The 22,986-nt window shown below is 41.0% G+C and overlaps 1 protein-coding gene across 4 annotated transcripts; it reads left to right on the top strand.

Annotated features, from left to right (window-relative positions):
• Positions 1–6,798: 6,798 nt before the first annotated feature.
• On the top strand, positions 6,799–22,536 carry LOC144266696 (actin, aortic smooth muscle-like). 4 transcript variants are annotated; one of them, XM_077820174.1, is made up of 8 exons: positions 6,799–6,927; positions 8,939–9,067; positions 10,600–10,710; positions 14,724–14,808; positions 16,754–16,915; positions 17,605–17,796; positions 19,318–19,499; positions 22,393–22,536. In XM_077820174.1, the coding sequence occupies exons 1-8, from the start codon at positions 6,799–6,801 to the stop codon at positions 22,534–22,536; spliced, it is 1,134 nt and encodes a 377-aa protein (XP_077676300.1). The 4 variants fall into 4 exon arrangements, with proteins under 4 accessions (XP_077676300.1, XP_077676301.1, XP_077676302.1 ...); XM_077820175.1 differs by lacking the exon at positions 8,939–9,067; XM_077820176.1 differs by lacking the exon at positions 10,600–10,710.
• The last annotated feature ends 450 nt before the right edge of the window (positions 22,537–22,986 follow it).

Genomic DNA, 22,986 nt, shown 5'->3' with positions numbered 1-22,986 from the left:
GACCTGAGGCTATTCCACACCACACTCCTTGATAGCACTTGGGCACTGTTCAGTTTAGGCTTTCACCATATAAAAGGCCATAGCTCCACTACTCTTAATGGAGCTTTGCTGAATTATAACAACTGAGAATTTGACCGATTATCTATTCAGAAGTGTTTGTAAAATGTGGTGTTAGGCTTCAAATGGCGTCAAATAGTGGGCCTGATTCTGATTCATTTTATCAGTTTTTACACTGCTGTACCTTTGCTGCGTTCGATGGAATGGCTCCTGATTTATACCAGTGTAAATGGTTACAGAATTGTGCCCATTGTTTTGAAGACAAGGAAGGAAGGAGGAGATGGATGGGTATTGTGTCGTTCACTATATGGCTGATTTGAAATGGTTTCCTATTTCGTATGTTAAAACAAATAGGGACCTTGTTTGGAACTTGAGACTGAGATTCAGGACACATGAATTCACTTCTTCACTCTACCACTTCCTCTGTGACCTTGCATAACAATTGCTTGTACTGTCTTTTTCAGTTTTCTCTATTTGTAAAACGGGGATATACTTAATGACTGACACAAAATTAGAGGGAGGACATAAAACTAGATGTTTGCAAAATGCTGTGATCCTTTTGTAGAAAAGGATCCGTGTAAGTGGCGGAATGTCATCTGGAAGTTTGAAAATGACTGCTGTTCCTCTGTCCGTGAAAGAAAAAGGGAATGATGGATGAACAGTTTAGAAGTCAGTCTGACTGCAACAGTGACAGCTGTTCAGAGATCAGGAAAGGTTACATAATCAGGCAAAGGGATACATACGAACACATGTGAATAGCCTTTCTTCCTCTTCTAGAGAGGCACTTCTAGACAGAGAAGAAAATTGAACACCTGGTGAGTTTTGAAATGGAAAGAGTTTAATGGCTACAGGGATGTGGCAGATACAAAGCTGATTGTTAGAACATATGTCACATGAACTGAAGTGAATCATCGACTGTGGGCTGAAGGAATCTTGTACTTGAATTCTGCTACATTATCACAGGCTACATTCAGGGTGGAGTAGGACAGTTGTTCAGATCTTGATATTTACAAAGTCAACATTCATCCCCAGTAGTGTCTGAGATGCTGCTTTAGTTATTTCCTTTTTGGAGAATAGGGAAATAATGCAGAATTACTACTGTAGGTAAGTGTTGGCTCCTTAATAGCAACTATTGTAAGTGCGTTAGCCAACAAAGCTATTGCTTATTCCCTTTAATGAGTCTTTATTTCTTGGATTTTGACCAAGACTGTTTTTGTTTATTTTCTATTTGGATTCACCATTTCGTGATCTTATAAAAGTTCAAGAACGTCACAGCCCTTTTTTGATAGACACACTGTATATAATAACCCTCTTTAGATGTAAAATAGTTATCACTCAGTTGGGTGACTTGTTGCTGATTCAACCCTCATTTTCAGGTACAGAGTCATCCAAGCACCAAGATAAGCTGGCTATTTTCTGTCTCTGTACTACAAAAACAGATAACGTGTACAGTTGAAACACCAGTACTGTACATGGTAAGAACTTTTCCTTTAACCAGTGGCAGCTTCTAGGTGGCTGGTAAGAGAATGATAGTAGGCTATTTTTAGTTATTTGTGGTGTAATGAAGCAAAAAGCTTTTCAATGACAGCAATGGATGTACGGATTATTTCAGCCTTATTCAACCCTTGTGTGAGAGGTTCTTTTTTGTATTTTAGTGGGGGGAAAGTTTACTATTAACCATAACGTAGTGAACAACTTAGTGGGAAAGAATCCAGGGTTGTCAGAAATTCTGCCCTAATTTATCCTGTCCTTTAAGCTGACACTTTGATAAGCACAAGCTGAAAACAAATGTTTCCAAAAATGGCTTGACAGATGTAGGTATTCTGCGAACTCCATTCCTCAAGCTGATATAAATGTAATAGAAGGTGAGATCATTTCACTTTTACAAAGGAGCTTTTACGAATCCTCACCATCTCCTGTTCTCTCGAGTAAGTATTGCCCTGAGATAATTTCACATTGTATTTGATGATTTAATGCTACAGGTCTAGGATCTCAAAAGTACCTGAAGCTCTTGCTCCTTTGTAAACTATGGGCTAGATCTTGCTTGTCTCAGTCATGCAAGTAATCCCAAAGGGGCTATTCCTTAAGTGATCAAGATGTAACCCCATAGTTATTATGTGCTGAGCCTCAGAATTATTCAAAAGTAGTGTGCCATAGAACTTCACTTCCTTTGTGACTTGGAAGAACTGGTGCATATAAACTGAACTGCCAGTTAGTGAGCAACCAAAATAAAAAAAGGAAGGATAACAGAGCACAAAATGAACTTTGTGTTCTGTTGCTTGCAGTTATTTGACATTTCATAGTACAACTGTAAATGTGCTGCATCTTTTGTAAAAGTAATAATGTCTTAGTAATACAAGACCTTTTCAATACTTAATTTAATTTTGCAAGTTTGAGAGAGATGAGTGGGTTTTTGTGTGTATATACTAACAAGACTTTAATGTCATATACATTTTTAATATTAAAGATTTGAATTAGATATGAATGGAATGATGTACTCCTAATGCATATGGGAGTCCATTTGTATGGATGGTGAAACTGCACACACCTTCCAGAAAGATTTATTTAGGACTGAACTGCAGTAGATTTAGAAACTTACTAGTGTTTTCTGGCTGGATAAGGACCACATTGGAATCCAAGGAATGAATGCAAAGTTTTCCATTGTGTTTTAATGGGATTTGGTTCAGGAATAAAGGCACTTAATGCTCTGTCTCTTAATGCTCATATACATTGAGCAAACATTACAAAATAGTGCTGAAACTGTTAACTAACCTGCAGTGGATTTTTCAGTATCACATTGTGGGAAGAGAGCAAAAACTCCATCCTTCACCTGCTAAGTTAACTTTAAGGCAGTCATAAAACCCCCGTCCCTTTCTTATGTTACTGTGCAGGTACAAAATACCAGTCATATAACTGGTTAAAAATGTTGGTCAGAATTTGTTATTTAGTTTCAAATTATATTAAGTAAGGTATTGAAATACTTAAGTGTCCTAGAAGACTTACACCCTGTTTTATGAATAAAGAGTAAAGAATAGCAAGTGAAATACTCAATGCAGAACAAAACAAAACAAAAATAAAAGTGAGATGCAAGAGCCAGAAAATTCATGTTTAAGCCAAGGCAAATCTTCCTGTTTTTGTTGCTTTGTTGGTTTTATTAAAAAAGAAAAAAAACCCACACAACCTCTCAAAGCTCAAATATATCTTGCAACATTTCAGCCCTGAGCTGAATTATTTTTATGGTCTAAATATAAAACTCCTGAAGCAAATATTTACAGCCATGTTTAAAAGCTTAAGCAGCAGCCATGTTTAAAATCTTTTTTTTTTTTCATTGGATGAAAAAGGTAAAAACGATAAGAATAAAAGTATACCTTGGGATCCCTAAGTTGTAATCAGCACACTCTCTTTTCATAACTTTCTCAGAAGACCATTAAACCAATTTCCTCCTAAATTATCCCAGTATTTTAGTGGACATCGTTAGTAGCATTTTTTGTAAGTGAGCTAAGATTGGAAATAAAATTGCAATCCAGCTAATTTCTGGAAATTCTCCTTCCTGTTCTGAATACCTACAGCAGATATCCAAAAAGCTGCTTTTGAGGAAAGGAGATAATTGTTAATGCTTCTGTAGGTTCAGCAAAAAGAAAGATGCAGGCATGACTCCATCTTGGAAGTATTCTGAAAGTGACGCACTGTAAGCCTACGGAAGTACGGGATGGGGGGTGTTTCAGAACCTGAGCTGTAGCTTCAAAGCATGGTTTGTGCAGCTATTTTTTGGAGGGCTAGCTCAAGCCACGCTAGCCCAAGTCTGGTGTTAACTCAGGCTGAGAGGCTCTCCACTGCAGGCTGGACAAATGTGCCCTAAGTGCTGAATGCTTTAGCATTTGGGGCCTTATAATCCTGAAATAATAAGCAAAGCATAGCTTTCTGACTGAAGATAAAGGGCCAAATTCTGCCATCGGTTATATTTACACAGTAACCCAATTACTTGGGAGCTGAGCATTAGTAACTGAGGACATAATTTGATCCACAGTCGGTATTTACAAGAGTAACTCAGAGTTGTCTTGAGATTTTTCTGTGATGCTATTTGAACACACTGGTTTATCTAGTTTTTAAATATTAATGCACTTAATCTGACAGTGTTATGGACAAAAGATACATAGCATATGTATGAATAGGAGCCATGTATGTTTCACGACTAAGATATTGCACAGCAAATCCAGCAGTATGTCCTCTGCATCTCTGCCTAAAGCAGCATGGGCTAGCAGAGACTTTTGGCAGAGCTGGACTTGTGAAAGGGTTTCCCCAGTTTTAGGCTTTGAGAATCACAACTTATCACATATCCACCAGTGCAAACCTAAGGTAATTCCATTGGTGTGTGCTTTAAAATGTCACTTGTTCTGACTCCAGATTTACATCCATGTAGGAAAAATCAAAATCTGGACTAATCTTTATATTGTTGGAGTCATGTCAATGAATGAGTTTTTCAATACATACTATCAAATACCGTCCTCCTAGTTTCAGAAGACAGTAAACAGCAATCAAAGTCAGTGTAACTGGCTGTTCAGAAAGAGAAGACAATACTAGGAGTAGTAATTAAATACATTCCTAAGTGAATGTATTTAGTACAGTTAACAATCAAGTGATCAAATGATCCCATTCACTAATGAACAGAGGAAAGGAATTTTTGGATACAGATAAGTCCATAAAAGTTAAAACGATTTTCCTTTTATGACATTTTAAAATTCATATCTTTGCATCATGATCCCATTTCTTGCAAATGTTTTTTTGACCAGTCTTATATTTAGTTTTATCAATATCACCCTTTCAAAATTTTATTTGCTAACAGGGGTGTATTTTGGGGTGGGGAAGAGGGAGGAAGGAAACAGGCAAGTAAAATCTTTACATTCTTGTCAGGCCTCACAGAAAAGGTTGGGTAGTGACTTTTGTGCTGGTGCTGCTATGTTGTCGTCCTGACGACTTGTGAAGAAAAGAATCAAGAAATTTAATGTACTGATCCTGTTCTGTGTCAGCTGCAGGGAAACCCTGTTAAACTTTCATGGCTTGAGTAATTTATTCAATTTTAGCATCCCCATTTCTCAGAAATCTAACTCTTTTCTGATTGGCCTCCAATTTATTAATTAATGTATTGATTGCATCCCTGCTTCATAAAACACAGCAGGAAGGGATGGAGAGCCCAGGAAACTTATGGAGTTCAAACTTTAAAACAAACGTTCCCTTCTGGTGGACAGGTTTGAGGGCCATGGAAAGGGCCTGGTGCATGGCCAGCCAACCCCTGGGACTGCAGAAATCTTGGGGAAAGGATGCTTCTGCTCCATAGAGGGGCTGCTCCATGGCACCGTGGTTCCCCGAGAGGTCATGCTGGCATTGGCTTCGCTGTCCATGCCTGCCAAAGATCCACCATGTCAGCGAGGGTGCAGATGTAGCTTGGGAGTTAGTCATTCTAAGCAGCATTTATTTTGGCCCGACTGTTAGTAGAGAGCCAGGGTAGTGTTATTCCTTGAATCTCACTACTCTAACCTGAGTGGAGGTATAGGGCTTCTGTGAGTTGCCATGGAGGGAGAAGCATGTTCTTTCTATTCTATTTCTGCCTGTGGTAAATGAAGGGGAATGCCCGGTCTGAAAAGTAAACTTGAGAGATTCCCAAACAGAAGTCTATAGATGAAATCGAGGCTCCAGTGAAATCAGTGGGGTTGTGCCATCGATTTTAATGGGGCCAGGATTTCACCCGATGTGTTGGCGAGCTGCTGGAGTCAAGTTGTTTTTGGCTAGTTGAGCCAGTTATGTCCCACGCCACTTCTTAGAATAGCCCCGTTGATAAGGAATTCACCATTTACAAATATAGAATAGTTCCTGTAGCAAGCACTTAACATAACAGAGCAGCTGCCATTTAAAAACACACAGCAAACGCTTTCCTGCGACTTTGTGGGAGGATTATTTTTAGTCATTCATTTCTCAAATTGGCTCTTACACGCTGGGGGAGAAGGGGAATTTGCGAAATGTTTGTAGACCACATAAATGGTGTTTAGTACAATTGATCATGTTACTTTGACACTGTCACTTGCAATTTAGTGCTAAAAAATCTCCCAAAACAGCATCTCAGAGTAATCTGTTTGAATGCAGTCATTACCTGTTACAAACAACCCCCCTCTATGGTTTCCATAGAGCCATGCTGATCTGAAGTACTAAAATTTGAAAAAGATTTTTCCTCTCTGTTGGTTTATATATATATATATATATATATATAACTATGAAAAAAATGAATTCAGTCTTAACTGTCCAAGTACCAGGAAAAGTGGATCATCTAGAATAGCTAATTCAGCCCTGGCATAGCCGGGGAGAGATGAACATTTCTGCCTTGACTGAATGTGGCTAATGGTCATTCAATAACACCAGGATGTCTCTGGATTCTTGCTTTAGAGGTCATGTGAAATAAAGGTTTGCCTTTTGGATGTGGGGAAAAAGGTCTAGCAAACCTCTTCAATATATGTTTAACTTTACGCATGAGTAGTTCCATTAGCTTCAATGGGACCTACTCTTGCTGAAAATTAAGCGTATGCTTAAGTGCTTTGCTAGATTGGGATCTTAGGGTAGTCTTCACTGTTTAGGATTATTTTTCAAGACTCTCTTTTACAGCAATGTAATTTCTAAATGATCAAGAGCTGCTTCTGCCCCCAGCCGCCTGCAGTAAGTTGCTGTTGCTACAGCCTAGAACTGTGAGATACAATGTGTGATGAAGATGAAACCACTGCTCTTGTATGTGATAATGGCTCTGGGCTTTGCAAAGCTGGATTTGCAGGGGATGATGCGCCAAGGGCTGTTTTTCCATCGATCGTTGGACGTCCTCGACACCAGGTTAGTTGTTCCAAAAGGACAAAGGTTTTATTTCTCTTATACCGCCCTTGAAAACTGTGTTAGATATGATATAAGCATAATGTAGGTCTGAGCCTGTAGTTCTTTTGTAAAAAAAATTATTGTATTCATGTTTTTTCCCCTCAAAATCAGGGAGAACAGAAAAAAAAAAGACAAGAATTTACGGAATGGGAAATGAAAGGAAGGCAAGGGGGCAGGGAAGGAAAAGGAAAGACATATCTTGGTTTTCATCCACTAGGAATTAATCAAAGTTTTCTAAAAAGTTAGACCAAAGTTTTTCAGACTTGTCTGAGATCCCTCCTCTCCAATGATCCAGTTCTAAGGGAGGCCAAACTTTCACATGTTTCCATGGGACACTGGTGCGTTTAGAAACTGGAGATTTGAGTTGTATGGTTTTATGGGACTAAACTATCTTGCCCTTGTTGGAATGTTTTTGCCAGTTCTCTGGAAAAGGTATTGCTGGGCTGTAAAGTCAATTATTGATCTGCAGGAGAATTCTGATGGCCCTTTCAATGGTATTCATGTGCACAAGTGAAACTGAACTGGTGCTTCAATATCATGAAGAGTGGGTGTAGCAGTGATCTCTTCAAAATTTCATTGTAAATATTTTCAGCTTTATAAAACTGCCTGCCGGTCAGTAAACGAAAGATCCATCTAGTCTCACGATTTACCATTGTTATTTAACATGACATTGATAGTCCTTTTTTTGCCTCCCATTATAAAACTGTCTGAACCCTGGGACCTTAAATCCTAGATTAGGTGAGTAGTGAACCTTCTATGAGGGTAAATGACTAATGATCCTTAGCTGATAGAGGACTATTAGCATAAAAAAAATATATTGCTGGGAGACCATAAATACTACTAGCAACCAAATTTATAGTAGAGATAAGGTCCATTTATCATTACATTAAGCACTGGTAGAGACAATTAAGTTTCCAGTTAAAGTCCTTAATAACATCCCTTTATCAATCCGAGCAGGGCTGATAAGTGTAATTTTGTGGCTAGCAGCTTCTTTTAACTGCTTAAATGTCCTCTCTATATATTTTAAAAGAAAATATCATAGAATCATAGAATATCAGGGTTGGAAGGGACCTCAGGAGGTCATCTAGTCCAACCCCCTGCTCAAAGCAGGACCAATCCCTAATTAAATATCTGTATTTTCAACAATTTAATAATTTTCAAAATTGAGTGCTTGCTACAAAATGTAGACTATATTCTTCTACTTGTCAAAAGTGGTTTACTTATTTCAGTAAAAGAATGCATGGAATTCAAGGTCAGGATGTTAGATTCCTGAAAACTAAAATGTGTCTTGGTAGCTATAAGTAAAACATGATGACTGAAAACCTGCAATACTGTATGCACAAAACATGGTATATTATTTAGCTATTTGTCTTGCACATTGAGTTTTATTAATCATTAGAGTTAGCATGTAGTTTTAAGTTACACAAATGCATGCAGCTCAATGACTACATCTCCTAAATCATGAAATTAATGAATATCCAGCTACACATGGAATAGATTTTGATGGCAGTTGAATAATATTGTCCCAAATATGCTGTTCACATTACCTTAGGCAAACAAGATACAGTGGCTATTACAATCAAGACAAATGTAAAAAGACTATCCAGGGTTGGATACAGCCCCATGTAAATAATATGTCTGAAAGTATTTTTAAAAACTTCCTTTTAAATATGTTGTATAAATGTTTTTCATCTCTCTTGGTGTGTGGATAAGGGCCTTTTCAACAAGAGAGAAAAAGGGGTAATGATGAAACTGACTTTACACAAAGCACTGCCAAATGCACACAGAAAAAGTGGAAAATAGAGAAATATTCTTTCCTCTCTAACTTTTCAGTTATAGCTTTTCGCAATAACTAAGGATGATAACTAGAGTAGGTACAACATTTTCAGACAAAAATGTGATTTTTTTCTCAAGATGTGTCCCTTTAAAATACACAATACAACACTAATTTTTTGACAACTACATGTTCCAGGGTGTTATGGTAGGAATGGGTCAAAAAGACAGTTACGTTGGGGATGAAGCCCAGAGTAAAAGAGGTATCCTGACACTGAAGTACCCCATTGAGCATGGGATCATCACTAACTGGGATGACATGGAAAAGGTGAGTGTTTTTCTTCATTTCATTTTGTCTGAGTCATTATTAATTTGTTTGGGTAGCACCCACAATGTGTGGCAGAAAGAAGGCACAATCCCTGCCTCCATAAAAGAACAGACACAAAGAACTTATGGGGAAGGTTGTACAATACATTAGTGGAACAGTCAAGGTGGTGATTGGTCTTGTCTTGGCAATAATAAGGCGGTCATAGGTTGCTGAGGCTTTTTAATTTTTCCAAATTATTATGCATATAAAATTATTCCTCAGCTTTGATAGTGTGATCTAGAAATACACTGACTTTATCTGCTGCATTTACAGAGTGCTGGGACCAGTTTTGAAGTCCTAACTTAGGCAAAGCTGCTTTTTTACATCTATTGGAATTTGGTCAAAGTAAAAGTTTTAGATTGGGATCCCCAGAATCCCAATGAAGAAACCTTAAAACATTCTTCCTTAACCTAGAAACACAAAAATAGAAGACAGAAAGGACCAATCCTTTCTCCTGGCCTCACAGGCAAGAAAACATGAAAGGATGTCTTTGCCTTTTATTTATATGTTGCTCTCTCAGTGCTGCGGATGATGTAGGCAAAATGTATTGGGGAATTCCAAATATTAGAGCAGAAAAGATGGAAATTGTTCTTAAATCCCACTCTGGCCTCTGAGCACAGGTTTATTCCCTATAGAACGTTTTTCTGTTGAGGACTCCAGTTTAGCCATAAATATCCCGAGGTGATAATGCTTCTTTATTTCCTATCAAGTAAGATTTTCCTGGCATTTATCTAATGGGCTTTATAACTCTTCCATGGAGTATTCATTAAAGGAAGGTCCTAAAGTGGGCACAGATATTGAGCTGTGCTGCTGGAGAACACATTGGAGAGACAAGGGTCACCAAAGCCTTGAAGGACTGTCAAAGCTTGCATTGCTAAATATAGATAGCACTGTCCACCATGAGGGATCTCAAAGTGCTTTACGGATTATGTGGCAAATAAACTCCAGTTACTGTAGAATTAATGACAATTCAATTCTGAGTTCAGGTCCAGGTTTAGTCGTCTGATTTTCAAAGATGGTGGAAATCATTGGACTTCATTTATAAAGCCTACATGAGCTAGGACTCTTGATCCCCATGGATGGGGACACTTAGGCTACCATAGAAGCCATGGAGCAGCTTTGCAGTTTGGAATGAAGAATTCCTTCCCTCATATACCTGTCCAATTCTTAGGTCAGCTACTGCATCTGGATTTTAATGGGCACAGCCACTTAATAAGGATGATAGGCTGCCTATCTGTGGTATCCCAAGTAAAAAGATTCTATGGTATAGAATTTGGCCCCAAATCTACTCTGTTATACTCCTGCAAACCCATTGATTTCAGCTAAAAACAACAGCAAAATTTGTCCTGTCCTGCATATGTTTTTGTGCAAGTATATTTAAAATTCATTGAAACTGTATTTGAAATGAGAAATGCCTCTTTCAACACAACTTTGACCCACCAAGAAAGGAAGCAGTCAGCAAAATGTTGCCCTAAACTGTCTTTTCATTTTAGATTTGGCATCATTCTTTCTATAATGAACTTCGTGTTGCCCCAGAAGAGCATCCTGTGCTGCTGACTGAGGCCCCCTTAAATCCTAAGGCTAACAGGGAAAAAATGACTCAGGTAACAATTTGGATATTGTTGTGTTAATGCTGTGCTGCACAGGTTGTTTCAGCATAGGAGCCAAAAGTTAAACGGTCCTAGATACGCTACTCCCCCCTTCTTCCTGTAGGGAGTGCCTCCATGGTAGGATCAATGGCCATTGGTTGGGACGTGTGGAAAAGCTTGTTTTTCTGCTGCCTATGCTGTTCCTCTTCTGTGGATAAGAAGAAAATGTTTAGTTATTACGTTTGGAAGTGATTCATATTTCTCAAGTGCCTTACAAACCCTAAGTAATCTTCCCTCACAAGGGTGGTTTGTTGCATTGTCCCATTTTTCTCCTGGGGAATGTGAGGTAAGGAGGTTAGGCCCCACATTCTCACAATAGTCTCTCATTTTAGATGCCTGGCTCTGGACAACTGTGGTCTGATATTCAGTAGGGCTGGGATGTCGAACCTCTCGTTGCCTTCAGCAGGAGTTGTGAGTGCTCAGCACTTCTGAAACTCAGGCCTTTAAGTGTCTGGTTTTGGGCACGTAGAAACTGAAGCATGTACTTATTAAGGATGTAGGACTGGACATCTGGAGAATTTGTGTAATCAGCTGGTTGGTGTGTTATGTGTCATTCTGCGTCCAAATCACAGAGGATGTGAGTTTGTTATTGATCCCTCTATAGAGTTTGGCTCTTTAGCTCCAGCTGTAGAGACTCATTGCTTTCTCCTCTGCGGGTTGTCAGGTCAAACCCCAATGTATCAGAGAAGATGCAGCTGTCATGTAAGTGGGGACTTGCCTAGGATTCAAATTGCTTTAGGCCTTATACACTCAGGTTGAGCTTTCTCCATCCAGAGGAAATATGTAATTCACTGCTTAGTGCATGATTTGTGTTTCCCCATATCCACCGATGATGTGAGTCTGCTACAACTGGAGTTAAAGAGCCAGACTCTGTAGCTGGGGCTGTAGGGACTTAAACCTTTAACTCTGCTGGAGGTCTCCAGTTCAATCCCCGGTGTTGGCCAAGACGGCAGTCATCACACACACATCCACATGATGTAATGAGTTAATATTCATATTTGAATATGCAATATGTCATTTGCAATTAATTCCCTTCCAACCAAATCCATTCCTTGGCTCCACATCAAACCATGATTTTCTCTACTTTTTCTCTAGCTCTCGCTTCAAATTCTCCCTCTACTCCCTCTACTCCAGCCCCCTGCATGATTCCCAACCTGTCTGCCCACTGCCATGTGGCTGGAGCGATACCCTACATATTGGGTGAGGCATTACTCCAGCCATATGGTAAATGTGGGTGTTGGGGACTAGGCTCTAAGCATTGACACACAGCCTAGGGTATCTTGCCCGCAACTCTGCAGTGGTATCAGCTGAAACAGCGTTTCAGGAACCAGGGACAGAGTGTTCAAAAATGGGACTCTCCCTGCCAGTTTGGGGATTTAATAGGTCTAAAGGCATCCAAACTTAGATAGCACTTCTGAAAATTTTTCTGTTGTACGACATGCCCCCAGGCCATCTAGCAGATTGGCATCAGAGCCTGATCTAGAACTCAGGGGTCTGTGTCTTCTAGAGCACCACTCCATCCAGAAGGCCATACTGCTTCCCTCAAAAATTGGAGTGCGGAGTCACCAGTACTAAACACAAATATAGATATATACACGCTCAGTACCAAGAAAAAATTGACATGGATTTGCATTTCCCTTCATGCACATTTTTGGTATACATTTAATATGACCCTTATGTGTGTAATGACAATGTAAATGAGTTAATTAAGCAATAAGAACTGAGAGAGCCCCTTACTGGGAGGTAATACAAAGAAAGAGGTATTGCAAAGCACATGCTGAAGATAGCTGCTTTCAACAACCAGACAATTGTTGCTTTCACAGCAAGACATGCCTGGTAGTGTGTGTCTGCCATTATGCAATGATAATAAATTCAATTTTAAAATAAAAAAAAAAGATTATCACTTATTACATTAAGTCATTAATTGGAAATGAAATGCCAGTAATTAAAATATAGTTTGTCACTGAAAGGAACAAATCTTTTTCTTAAACCATAGTCTCTTTGCAGAGATGCTAACATATGAAATCAAGAGTCTAAATTTAACCCATCTGTCTTCATTGGCTCCCACTGGTGTAGGTGCAGGTTCGGGAGGGAAGTTGTAATGATGGAAAGTGGCCATATCATTCCCTCCACTAGGGGGGACAAATTGCTCTCAGGAGCATGGGAAGCACTGACTGGGAAAGGGATGCACCCATCTTATCAGTGCTTGCCCCAAACAGCCTTCACAAGCAGAGATCCTAGCGAGGCCAGTTGGAAACTAAAGCTGCTCCACCTGGTGCAAACCTGAGGGAGAACCTGTGGTATGTACATAGACGCATAGTTTCTAAGATGCAAATGGCACATTAGGTACCTAAGTGTCATTTATGCCTTTGAAGATCTGCCCTGGAACATAGAAGGTTCTCTGATACTATAGCAATGGGTATGTCTGCTATAGGTACTTATAGAAGAACTTCACCTGTGTTTCCCTCTAATCCTCCTCCAGGGCAAGGGGCTAGGTTACCACAGAGATGGAAGTGTAGTTTACATCTCCGTGTGCCTGCCACACTGAATATGGCCCAATATGGACCTAAGCCAAATCCTAGTGAGATCAGTTGGAAGACTCAGTTGATTTAATTGAACTTTGGATCAAACCCTAAGCAAGTACAGTGTGCTGCCCCCCCCCCCCCCCCCCCGGTAAAACTGGATCAGGAGAGAACTCAAGAACACTGCAAGTGTAGCTAATAAAGGAGGAGGTGCTCTCAGTTTGTAGGAAAGGGATGGTGAGTGCATTGCTTTAGGGACATTCTTTGCCAGTGTTTGAAGAAATGGTATCATTTGTCTTGGGGGCCTCGGGGTCTAATACCTCAGGGGAAGTGGTGGCAGCTGGGAAGGTTTTATCAGAGTGGGGAGGTAGACAGTGAGTCATTCTTGTTTAGTGATTAGAGCAGGGACTAGGAGTCAGGACTCCTGGGTTCCATTCCCATTATGCCCCTAACTTCTTTTGTCAGTTTGGAGAGAGAAGGTGGGTGAGGTAATATCTTTTAATGGACCAACGTCTGTTGGTGAGAAAGACAAGCTTTCGAGATCCACAGAGCTTGTCTCTCTCACCCACAGAAGTTGTCCACTAAAAGATATTACCTCACCCACCTTGTTTCTTTAATATCCTGGGACCAACATGGCTACAATTACATTTGTGAGTTTGGGAAAGTTAGTTCCCCATTCTTTGCCTTAGTTTCCCTATCTATAAATTGTATATAACAACCCCCACTTCACTGGAATGATGTGCAGCTTAATAGAGCTTTAAAATCATCAGAGGAAGTGGGCCATAGAAGTGTATATTGTTTATAACTCTTTGCTATTGCAAGTTCTTGAGAAACAAGTGTGGAAAGCAAAGGAAATTTGTGATATTTTTAATGGTGCTTTGACACCAGGATGAGGGCGGATGCATAGGGTTTAATGGTTTAAAAAAAAACAAAATCCCAAACCCAGACTTTTAAATACAAAAGTAACATTAAAATGCAAGAGAAACAATATAAAATGTATGTAATTTATTTTCCTTTTTGTTTTAGACTAGTGGGTGAACTTTACCAACAAGATGTATCTTATTTATGTGAAGAGTAATATTACTGGGAAAAGTACATCATTAAATAATATTTCTTTACAGCTGAAAATGCTTGACACAACAATAATTAACTTTTAAGTTCAAACACGTATTATTTACATTGTGTTCTAAATCCTATTTATAATCTGAATATATTTTAAAGGGATAAAATATACATGTTACGGTTATTTTTTTCCTTTGGGTTGACACAAAATTTTGTTTACACAGCAGTGAATGGATGAAATTAATTTTAGCAGGTTGTTGGGGAGATGAGTTATCTGGGTATAAATCTGCACTAGCAAGTGATCTATAAGTTAAGGGAAGACTTATTGTCTCTTCAAATGCTCCTGATTGTATAGCCTAAAGATTCCTAAACTCTTAATTGCAGATCATGTTTGAGACATTCAATGTACCTGCTATGTATGTAGCAATTCAGGCAGTTCTATCTCTATATGCATCTGGTCGAACCACTGGTGAGTTTCTGTGGGTGTCAGTCTTACTGTCTGTCTCTCTCATGTATGCTGATATAGACACACTATATATGTTCTGTCAAGAAGCTATAGCCATCTAGGAACTGCATGCTTGCCCTATACTGTACAAGCATATCATGGCCCTGGCCATTACAAGAATAGAACTCTCCTCTTTCTGTTCCAAAAGTACTAGCCCTCTACCTGTTCATGTATAGGAGAATTTCTCTGAGGGGCATATAACCTATGTTTATATTAGAGAAAGACGATATAGTTTGAGACTCCACTTAACTGCACATCAGATAAAAGAAGCAAACACTTAACCAACTCATGTTCCAAATCCCCACTTTATTTATTTCCATGTTATCTTTACCATTAAACATGTTCCTGACAAAAGAATACTATTGAATCATTATAAGAAAATATCCTGTTTAAACATTATACTTGTCAATTATCTAACTCAGAGTCTGCTGTGAAGAGATAATTAGCATTAGCAGAGAGATCCCTCATGACAACCATTTAATACCTGATCAAGTATTAAGGCCATAAATTATATTTCAGGAACACTGAGGCCTTGGTACATTTTGAAAAAAATTGAAAATACCATCTGGCTTTACAACCTGGTGCCTCAGTCTAGTACAGGGGTGTGTAAACTACAGCCTGTGGGCAGGATCCGGCCCACCAGCCACGTAAATCCGGCACTTGAGCTCCTATTGGGAAATGGGGTCTGGGGCTTGCCCTGCTCCCGCCCTCCAGCTGGGGAAGCAGCAGCCTGGCCCCCCTCCAGCTCCTATGCCTAGGGACAGCCAGGGGGCTCTGCTCTGCATGTTGTCCCCACCCCAAGCGCTGACCCCACAGCTCCCATTGGCTGGGAACTGCAGCCAATGGGAGCTGCAGGGGCAGTGCCTACAGACAGAGTGGAGTGCAGAGCCACCTGGCCATGCCTCCACATAGGAGCCGGGGAAGGGACATGCTGCTGCTTCTGGGAGCTGCTTGAGGTAAGCGCCGTCCAGAGCTTGCACTCCAAGACCCTCCCCACGCCCCCACCCCCTGTCCCAGCCCTGATCCCCCTCCCACCCTCTGAACCCCTCGATCCCAGACTGGAGCACCCTCCTGCACCCCAAACTACTCATCCCCAGCCCCATCCCAGAGCCCGCACCCCAATCCCCAGCCTGGAGCCCCCTCCCACACCCTGAACTCCTCATTTCTGGCTCTACCCCGAAGCCCGTACTCAAACCAGAGCCCTCACCCCTCCTGCACGCCAACCCCAATGTTGTGAGCATTTATGGCCCGCCATACAATTTCTATTCCCAGATGTGGCCCTTGGGCCAAAAAGTTTGCCCACCCCGTGTCTAGTTTGTGAAAAGAGATCACCCGTTTATGGGAATCAACCTTTGTGGCAAATTGTTGATTCCTTTAAAAGACTCCATTCTGTGTGTATTTAATATTGGAAACTTTCATCCACTTTTCAATGGAAAAGATGTTCTTCATTTCCTGCCCTAAAGTGCAGCAACACTACACAGTGCAGTGCAATGCACTGTTAAACAGTTGCTGTGTTCAGCCCTGAGGAGGCTGTAATTTAATTGTTGATGAGATGATCTCTGTGTGCAATTTTACATCATTTTTAGTCCATGTAGTGCTCTGAGTCTTTTGAGATGAAGAGCTCTGTATAAATGTAAGATCATTATCATTCGCATCAGTTGAGAGAGAACAATACAGTACAATTGCAGAATGCTTCATGCTTTTGCCAAAGGCAGTTGCTTCTTTGTGTATGTTAACAATTTCCACCACACACAAGCAGAGCTCCACTTATAATGAAGGCAAAAGGGGTTATCATATGAACATCTCCTAACAAGTCCTTTTATTATTGTTTCAGCTTTCTCTTAGAATGTGCAGAAGTTGTGGGTTCTATGTTGGCTGAGAATGCCAAGCTTTTCCTTTTCTTTCCCAGGAATCGTTCTGGACTCTGGGGATGGTGTCACACACAATGTACCCATCTATGAGGGTTATGCTTTGCCCCATGCCATCATGAGGCTGGACCTGGCAGGGAGAGACCTCACCGATTATCTCATGAAAATTCTCACAGAAAGAGGCTATTCTTTCGTCACCACTGGTAATAAGATGCCTTCCATATGCAACTTACATGGGCACACTAACTCTTTTTGGTGTCATATTGGACTGCAAGTGTGTATGTGATTTGCTACACCAAAGCTGCATTGCAAGGTACAACCCTCGATAGGCCAGAGACATAGACAGTGTGAGCTAGTGGGCTTCTTCCATCTCTAAGGTCCAGGATGCTGGTGCTTTGCAGGCTGAGCAGGAAATGTACAACATAAATAAGTTGTTTTGTTTTTTTTTGTCCATGTATTGTCACAGCCATTTTGCTCCCAAGGGGAACTAGTATATGGCAATATTTTTACTATTGTGTTCTGGCTAGTGATGTTTGTTGGAGGTTTGGTGGCACAAACATGAATTAATCTGCACAATACCCCTAGAAGGAAGTATGACACAATCAGCATGATTTTACAGATGGGGAAACTGGGGCATGGAAATGTTAAGCAATTTCCTGGAGGCCACACATTGGTCAATGTCAGAACTACAACTAGAGCCCAAGAGTCCCTATGTCACAAGTCTGTGATTAATCCACTGGACTATACTGCATCCCTGCGCACACACACGTGTGATGGAATCTGTCCCGAGAGTGTCTTCTGGCTGCCATATTGAATGCTGATAAAAGATATAATTAATGTGATCCTTTTTTTAAAATAACATTTCTTTCTTCTTTTTGTTGGGTGTTTGTAGCGGAGCGTGAGATTGTGCGGGACATAAAGGAGAAGCTTTGCTACGTGGCTTTGGATTTTGAAAATGAAATGGCAACAGCTGCTTCTTCCTCTTCTCTCGAGAAGAGTTATGAACTTCCTGATGGGCAAGTCATCACCATTGGGAATGAAAGATTCCGATGCCCAGAAACTCTCTTCCAACCTTCATTCATAGGTGGGCCTGGGCGGTGTTTGCAAAGGGGGTGGCTGAATTGGAAAATAATGTTGTGTTTAACTGTAAGGGAAACATTAAAATATAGATACTTTTATGTCCTGAGAACCTGTAGCTTCTATTGACTCCATCAGGAGTTGGGTTTGCTCAGCCCCTCTGATATATGGGGAAGTTACTCTTTGGAAAATGTAGACAGATCTGGTGGTTTTGCTATATATTAATTTGCCTATCAGGCTAGAAAGTACCAGGGTTCTAAGACAGTGATTTTTCATGTTTGTGTCAAACACCTGTACCAGTTCACCAGACTAAGACCAAAGCCTGCCAGCCAGTATTTTAGTACCATGAGAAGATACTGCTTCCAGTTCAGACGGATTGATATCAGTACAGCTGTACATTAGTGCTAGGTGAGATAAATATCTGAGAATGTAAGAAAAAATATTTCTCATCCAGATGCTGCCTCTGCTCCACAATCAGTTCCCTAGTCTTCAGCTCAGCAAGCTATAGAGTATAAAACCCATGTATTATTATTTTCCAGTAGTTTATCTACAATCCTTTGTAGAGTCAAAATCCACCTTCAGTGTACGGTAGTTCAAGCCTTCCTCCCATTGACTTCAGCAACGAGACCTGAGTAATGACAGCAGGACTGGCCCATAGTCAGTTCAGTCCTGCTTCCCTGGAAGTGGTAAAACTCTCACTGATTTCTATCAATAAGTCTGTCCATTGAAGCACCTGTATAGCCCCCATCTTGGTATCTGAGCCCCTGTCCTGGAGCAGGAGCAGGCCTCTGTGGAAACTGGGATGTGGAAAGGTTAAGGGATTTGAGGATACACAGTAGCAGAACCACCACTGATGCCCAGCAGTTCTTGGGCACACAAGTCCATGTCAGAATGAGAGTTCTGAATTATTTGAAAGCATGACTCTGTGTAAATTGTACTCTGTCACAGGGAAACTCCTTGTATCTCTTCTGGGGGAAAAATATCACCACCATAAGTGGGCTTTACTGTGTTTTCATGTTACCCAGTTATTCAAACTGGCTTATAAGAATCGTTTTATCCAGCTGGAGTTGGGAGTGGGTCTTCTTGCTAATACCAATATACTTGACCGCAGGAACAGCAGACTATTGTGGGAACAGCTCAAACTACTCTTTTTTTTGTTTGCTAAATGATGGCATCAATTTATACTTGAGGCAATCTAAATCCCAAGCATTAGAACACAGTAGGAGAGAATTTTTCTTCTTTTCAAGTCTATTTTATGTCTGCCATTTGTAATCCTGTTCCCACCTGGAGTTGACAGGGAAGGTAAAAAATTGCACTTATCTTTATCTCCCCCCCCCCCCCCCCCAGCATCTCATAGTTTGTTCCTGGAATTTTCTTAAGGGAGCTATGTCAGCAAATACAGTATGTTTAGGGACCATTGACCCTGATCTGTATGAGTCATCCTTCCATGTTGACAGTAGTAAAGAAATAGGTGAAATGGATTCCTAAACATATGCATGTAATGTATTGAAATATTATTTTCAAACAGGAATGGAATCTGCAGGTGTTCATGAAACCACTTATAACAGCATTATGAAATGTGATATTGACATCCGTAAGGATCTCTATGCTAATAATGTGCTCTCTGGGGGAACAACAATGTACCCTGGTATTGGTGATCGCATGCAGAAAGAGATCACAGCTTTGGCTCCAAGTACTATGAAGATTAAGGTAATCCTAGCACTTTATACAGATTTTTTTTAGAGTTTCTTTTGTTAAGAAATCAGACCACAAGAGAACAAGTGTTTAGTGCTTAGAACAGAAGACTGGAAGCTACTGCAGCTGATTCTGTTCCTGGCTGTGCCATGGATTTTTGTGACCTTGGGCAAGTCATCTAAACTTTCTTCCTTATTTTATCAATGTCACTCAGGATTCAGGGACAGATTTGTCAGATATTGGCATAAAAATGGTAATTGAAACTGTGTGAGTGAATGAGGTCTCCTAAAGACAGTGTAAAGAGGGAGCCAACAACAGAGCCCTCTGTGACTCTAATGGAAATTGAAATAGGAGAAGAGAGAACCCATCAAAAGAGAGACTGAATAAACAACCAAAGAGGTAGAAGGAGAACCAGGAGAGGATGGAGCTGTAAAAACCAAAGGAGGATTGGGGTCTAGGACCGTATCAGGTGGGAGGCTCCCAGAGCTCTGGCTGCAGCCCGAGCCTGAATGTCTGCACCACAATTAAACAGCCCCTTAGCACAAGCCCGATGAGACTAAGTCAGCTGACATGGGCCAGCTGTGGGTGTCTAATTGCTGCGTAGACATATGCTAAGAGACCAAAGAGAGTCTGCTAAGCCAGTGACTGTGCCTCCAACTGAGGAACTCCAGACTAGAAGGAAATGACCCAGGGGAAAACATAATTTGAGGTAGCTCAGTAACAGGGCTGGACGCTTTAATAAACCGCTAGGACTCTGGGTCAGGACTCGATGGCATAGGTAGGCCCAGGTTCCTCTATCTTGCACTGTTCCCCACCCCTCCACCCACTCCTTTGTAGTGACCCATCTCTGGAGGAGCAATTGGAGCATGAGGGGTGATTGAGGCTGCAGTCTGAGCTCCCTCTGGGATGACCAAATTGGTCATCAGACTTTTCCGCTACGTGCCCCACAGAATGTACAATCTAAATAGACAAGACAGATAACTGGTGGGAGGGGAAATAGGGGCACATAGAAGTGAAGAAACTTGCCCACGGTAACACAGCAGCTGAGGGCGGAGCTGTGAATTGAACCCAGGTCAAGCAGTAAGTCCAGGTCCTTGTCTACTAGATCACACTGAGAAGAGATGAGCAATTAACTTTGACTTGCGTGAGGGTGCCAAAAATTATTCTCAGATATTAAAGCTCTGGGGACCAACTCTGGGTTTGTTAAACAGCAACAAAACCCCCCACAAGATGCTGCCCAAATCAAACACTCATTAAATCAAACTTTTCTGGTAACTTTCTCATGAAATAGGAATAATTACAAGTAGCAGCACAACTCTTTAGCCTTAATCTAATTAAATAAGCATCTCATTTAAATCTTAATGAACAACTAGGGCCAAGATTTTCAAAAGTTACTAGTGATTTCATAGAATCATAGAATCATAGAATATCAGGGTTGGAAGGGACCCCTGAAGGTCATCTAGTCCAACCCCCTGCTCGAAGCAGGACCAATTCCCAGTTAAATCATCCCAGCCAGGGCTTTGTCAAGCCTGACCTTAAAAACTTCCAAGGAAGGAGATTCCACCACCTCCCTAGGCAACGCATTCCAGTGTTTCACCACCCTCTTAGTGAAAAAGTTTTTCCTAATATCCAATCTAAACCTCCCCCACTGCAACTTGAGACCATTACTCCTCGTTCTGTCATCTGCTACCATTGAGAACAGTCTAGAGCCATCCTCTTTGGAACCCCCTTTCAGGTAGTTGAAAGCAGCTATCAAATCCCCCCTCATTCTTCTCTTCTGCAGGCTAAACAATCCCAGCTCCCTCAGCCTCTCCTCATAAGTCATGTGTTCTAGACCCCTAATCATTTTTGTTGCCCTTCGCTGGACTCTCTCCAATTTATCCACATCCTTCTTGTAGTGTGGGGCCCAAAACTGGACACAGTACTCCAGATGAGGCCTCACCAATGTCGAATAGAGGGGGACGATCACGTCCCTCGATCTGCTCGCTATGCCCCTACTTATACATCCCAAAATGCCATTGGCCTTCTTGGCAACAAGGGCACACTGCTGACTCATATCCAGCTTCTCGTCCACTGTCACCCCTAGGTCCTTTTCCGCAGAACTGCTGCCTAGCCATTCGGTCCCTAGTCTGTAGCGGTGCATTGGATTCTTCCGTCCTAAGTTCCGTCCTAAGATTTGGGGGGGCCCGACTGGAGACACCTTATTAGGGCCTGATTTTCCAAAAGTGCTGAGCACCTGCCCTCTAGGACCCCTTTAAAGTCTCAAATTGGGCACCCAAACACAATCATTTTTGAAAATCTAAAAGTATATGGGGCCCAATCCTGTGAGGTTCCGTGCAATCTCAACTTACTTGAAAGTCAGTTAGTTAAGTATATTGGCCCACATGCATCCAAAGAACGTTAATGCATTACAACACACCTTAAAGAAAAGGCCATCTAGGGATTTTAGCTGGGACACCCAGGTACGTGCATAGCAAGTGGTTGTTTTTCATCTAGATAACATGTAATAAACAGCTGATGAGCACTTTCTTGGCTTCAATGTGGATCAAGTTACTAAAACCCCCTGGCAATCTGCAGATAGCTGACTGTTTTGGTCCTTGCCCGTTTTTCATTACCATCTTCAGGTCTGATTCAGAATAGTGCTGAGTATCTGCCACTCCATTGGCTTCCTCTCAGGATCTGGCCCATATAGTCAGGAGCCAAATTGTTACATTGAAATAATTCTGACTGCAGCTGCAAGGCTGAAGAGATGACTGGCTTTTTAGCTGTTGGATGTTTTATTTCAATGGTATTGCACTGCTGTAATGGAGAACTGGCTTTGACCTACTAAATTTGCACAGACGAGATGTTATTGTGTGAGCTACTCATTACTCTGCTCGTAAAATGTTACACTTCTCTCCCCTTCTAGATGATCGCACCACCAGAACGTAAGTACTCCGTCTGGATTGGGGGCTCGATCTTGGCTTCCCTGTCTACCTTCCAGCAAATGTGGATCAGCAAAGATGAATATGAGGAAGCTGGTCCTTCTATTGTCCATCGCAAATGCTTTTGAGTACACTCATGATATGCCATCAGTGATAAGTATCAGTGGTTCTCTACACCACATCCCCCCTTGTGGGCAGTACATGCTTTAGGCTTCCTTCCACCGCTTATTAAAACACAATAAATGGTTATCATGCTGATTAGTATATTGTTTGTCTTGTTTTTGAATGAGGAAAAGACACTGTAATTTAACATGCAATTGACGGATGCCTTCCAAGAGTAATTATAGAAATAAAACAATCAATTCTGTAGAAATTTTCCTTCATGAATCTCAGAGCATTTTACAGACATTCACAAGTTAAGCCTCACAAAGTTGCTGTGGTGCTGATCAGTAGTATTACCCTCTTTTACTGATGGAGAATCTGAACTGCACAAAAATTAAATGATTTCTCCAACCTCATATAAATTGAAATTCTCCCCTTGTGCAGAGACCCATCACAAAGTCTATGCACCCTATAAT

Source organism: Eretmochelys imbricata, chromosome 6 (genome assembly GCF_965152235.1).
Source record: "Eretmochelys imbricata isolate rEreImb1 chromosome 6, rEreImb1.hap1, whole genome shotgun sequence".
Classification (NCBI taxonomy): domain Eukaryota; kingdom Metazoa; phylum Chordata; order Testudines; family Cheloniidae; genus Eretmochelys; species Eretmochelys imbricata.
The sequence above is the reverse complement of the archived record's forward strand: the minus strand, read 5'-3'. Positions and strand labels throughout refer to the sequence as shown.

Bases quoted from the DNA above. Each gene is read 5' to 3' on its own strand.
- LOC144266696 (XM_077820174.1), top strand. From the start codon at position 6,799: ATGTGTGATGAAGATGAAACCACTGCTCTTGTATGTGATAATGGCTCT. The intron at 10,711-14,723 runs GTAACAATTTGG...TCTTAATTGCAG, and splicing joins ACAGGGAAAAAATGACTCAG to ATCATGTTTGAGACATTCAA. The intron at 16,916-17,604 runs GTAATAAGATGC...GGGTGTTTGTAG, and splicing joins CTATTCTTTCGTCACCACTG to CGGAGCGTGAGATTGTGCGG.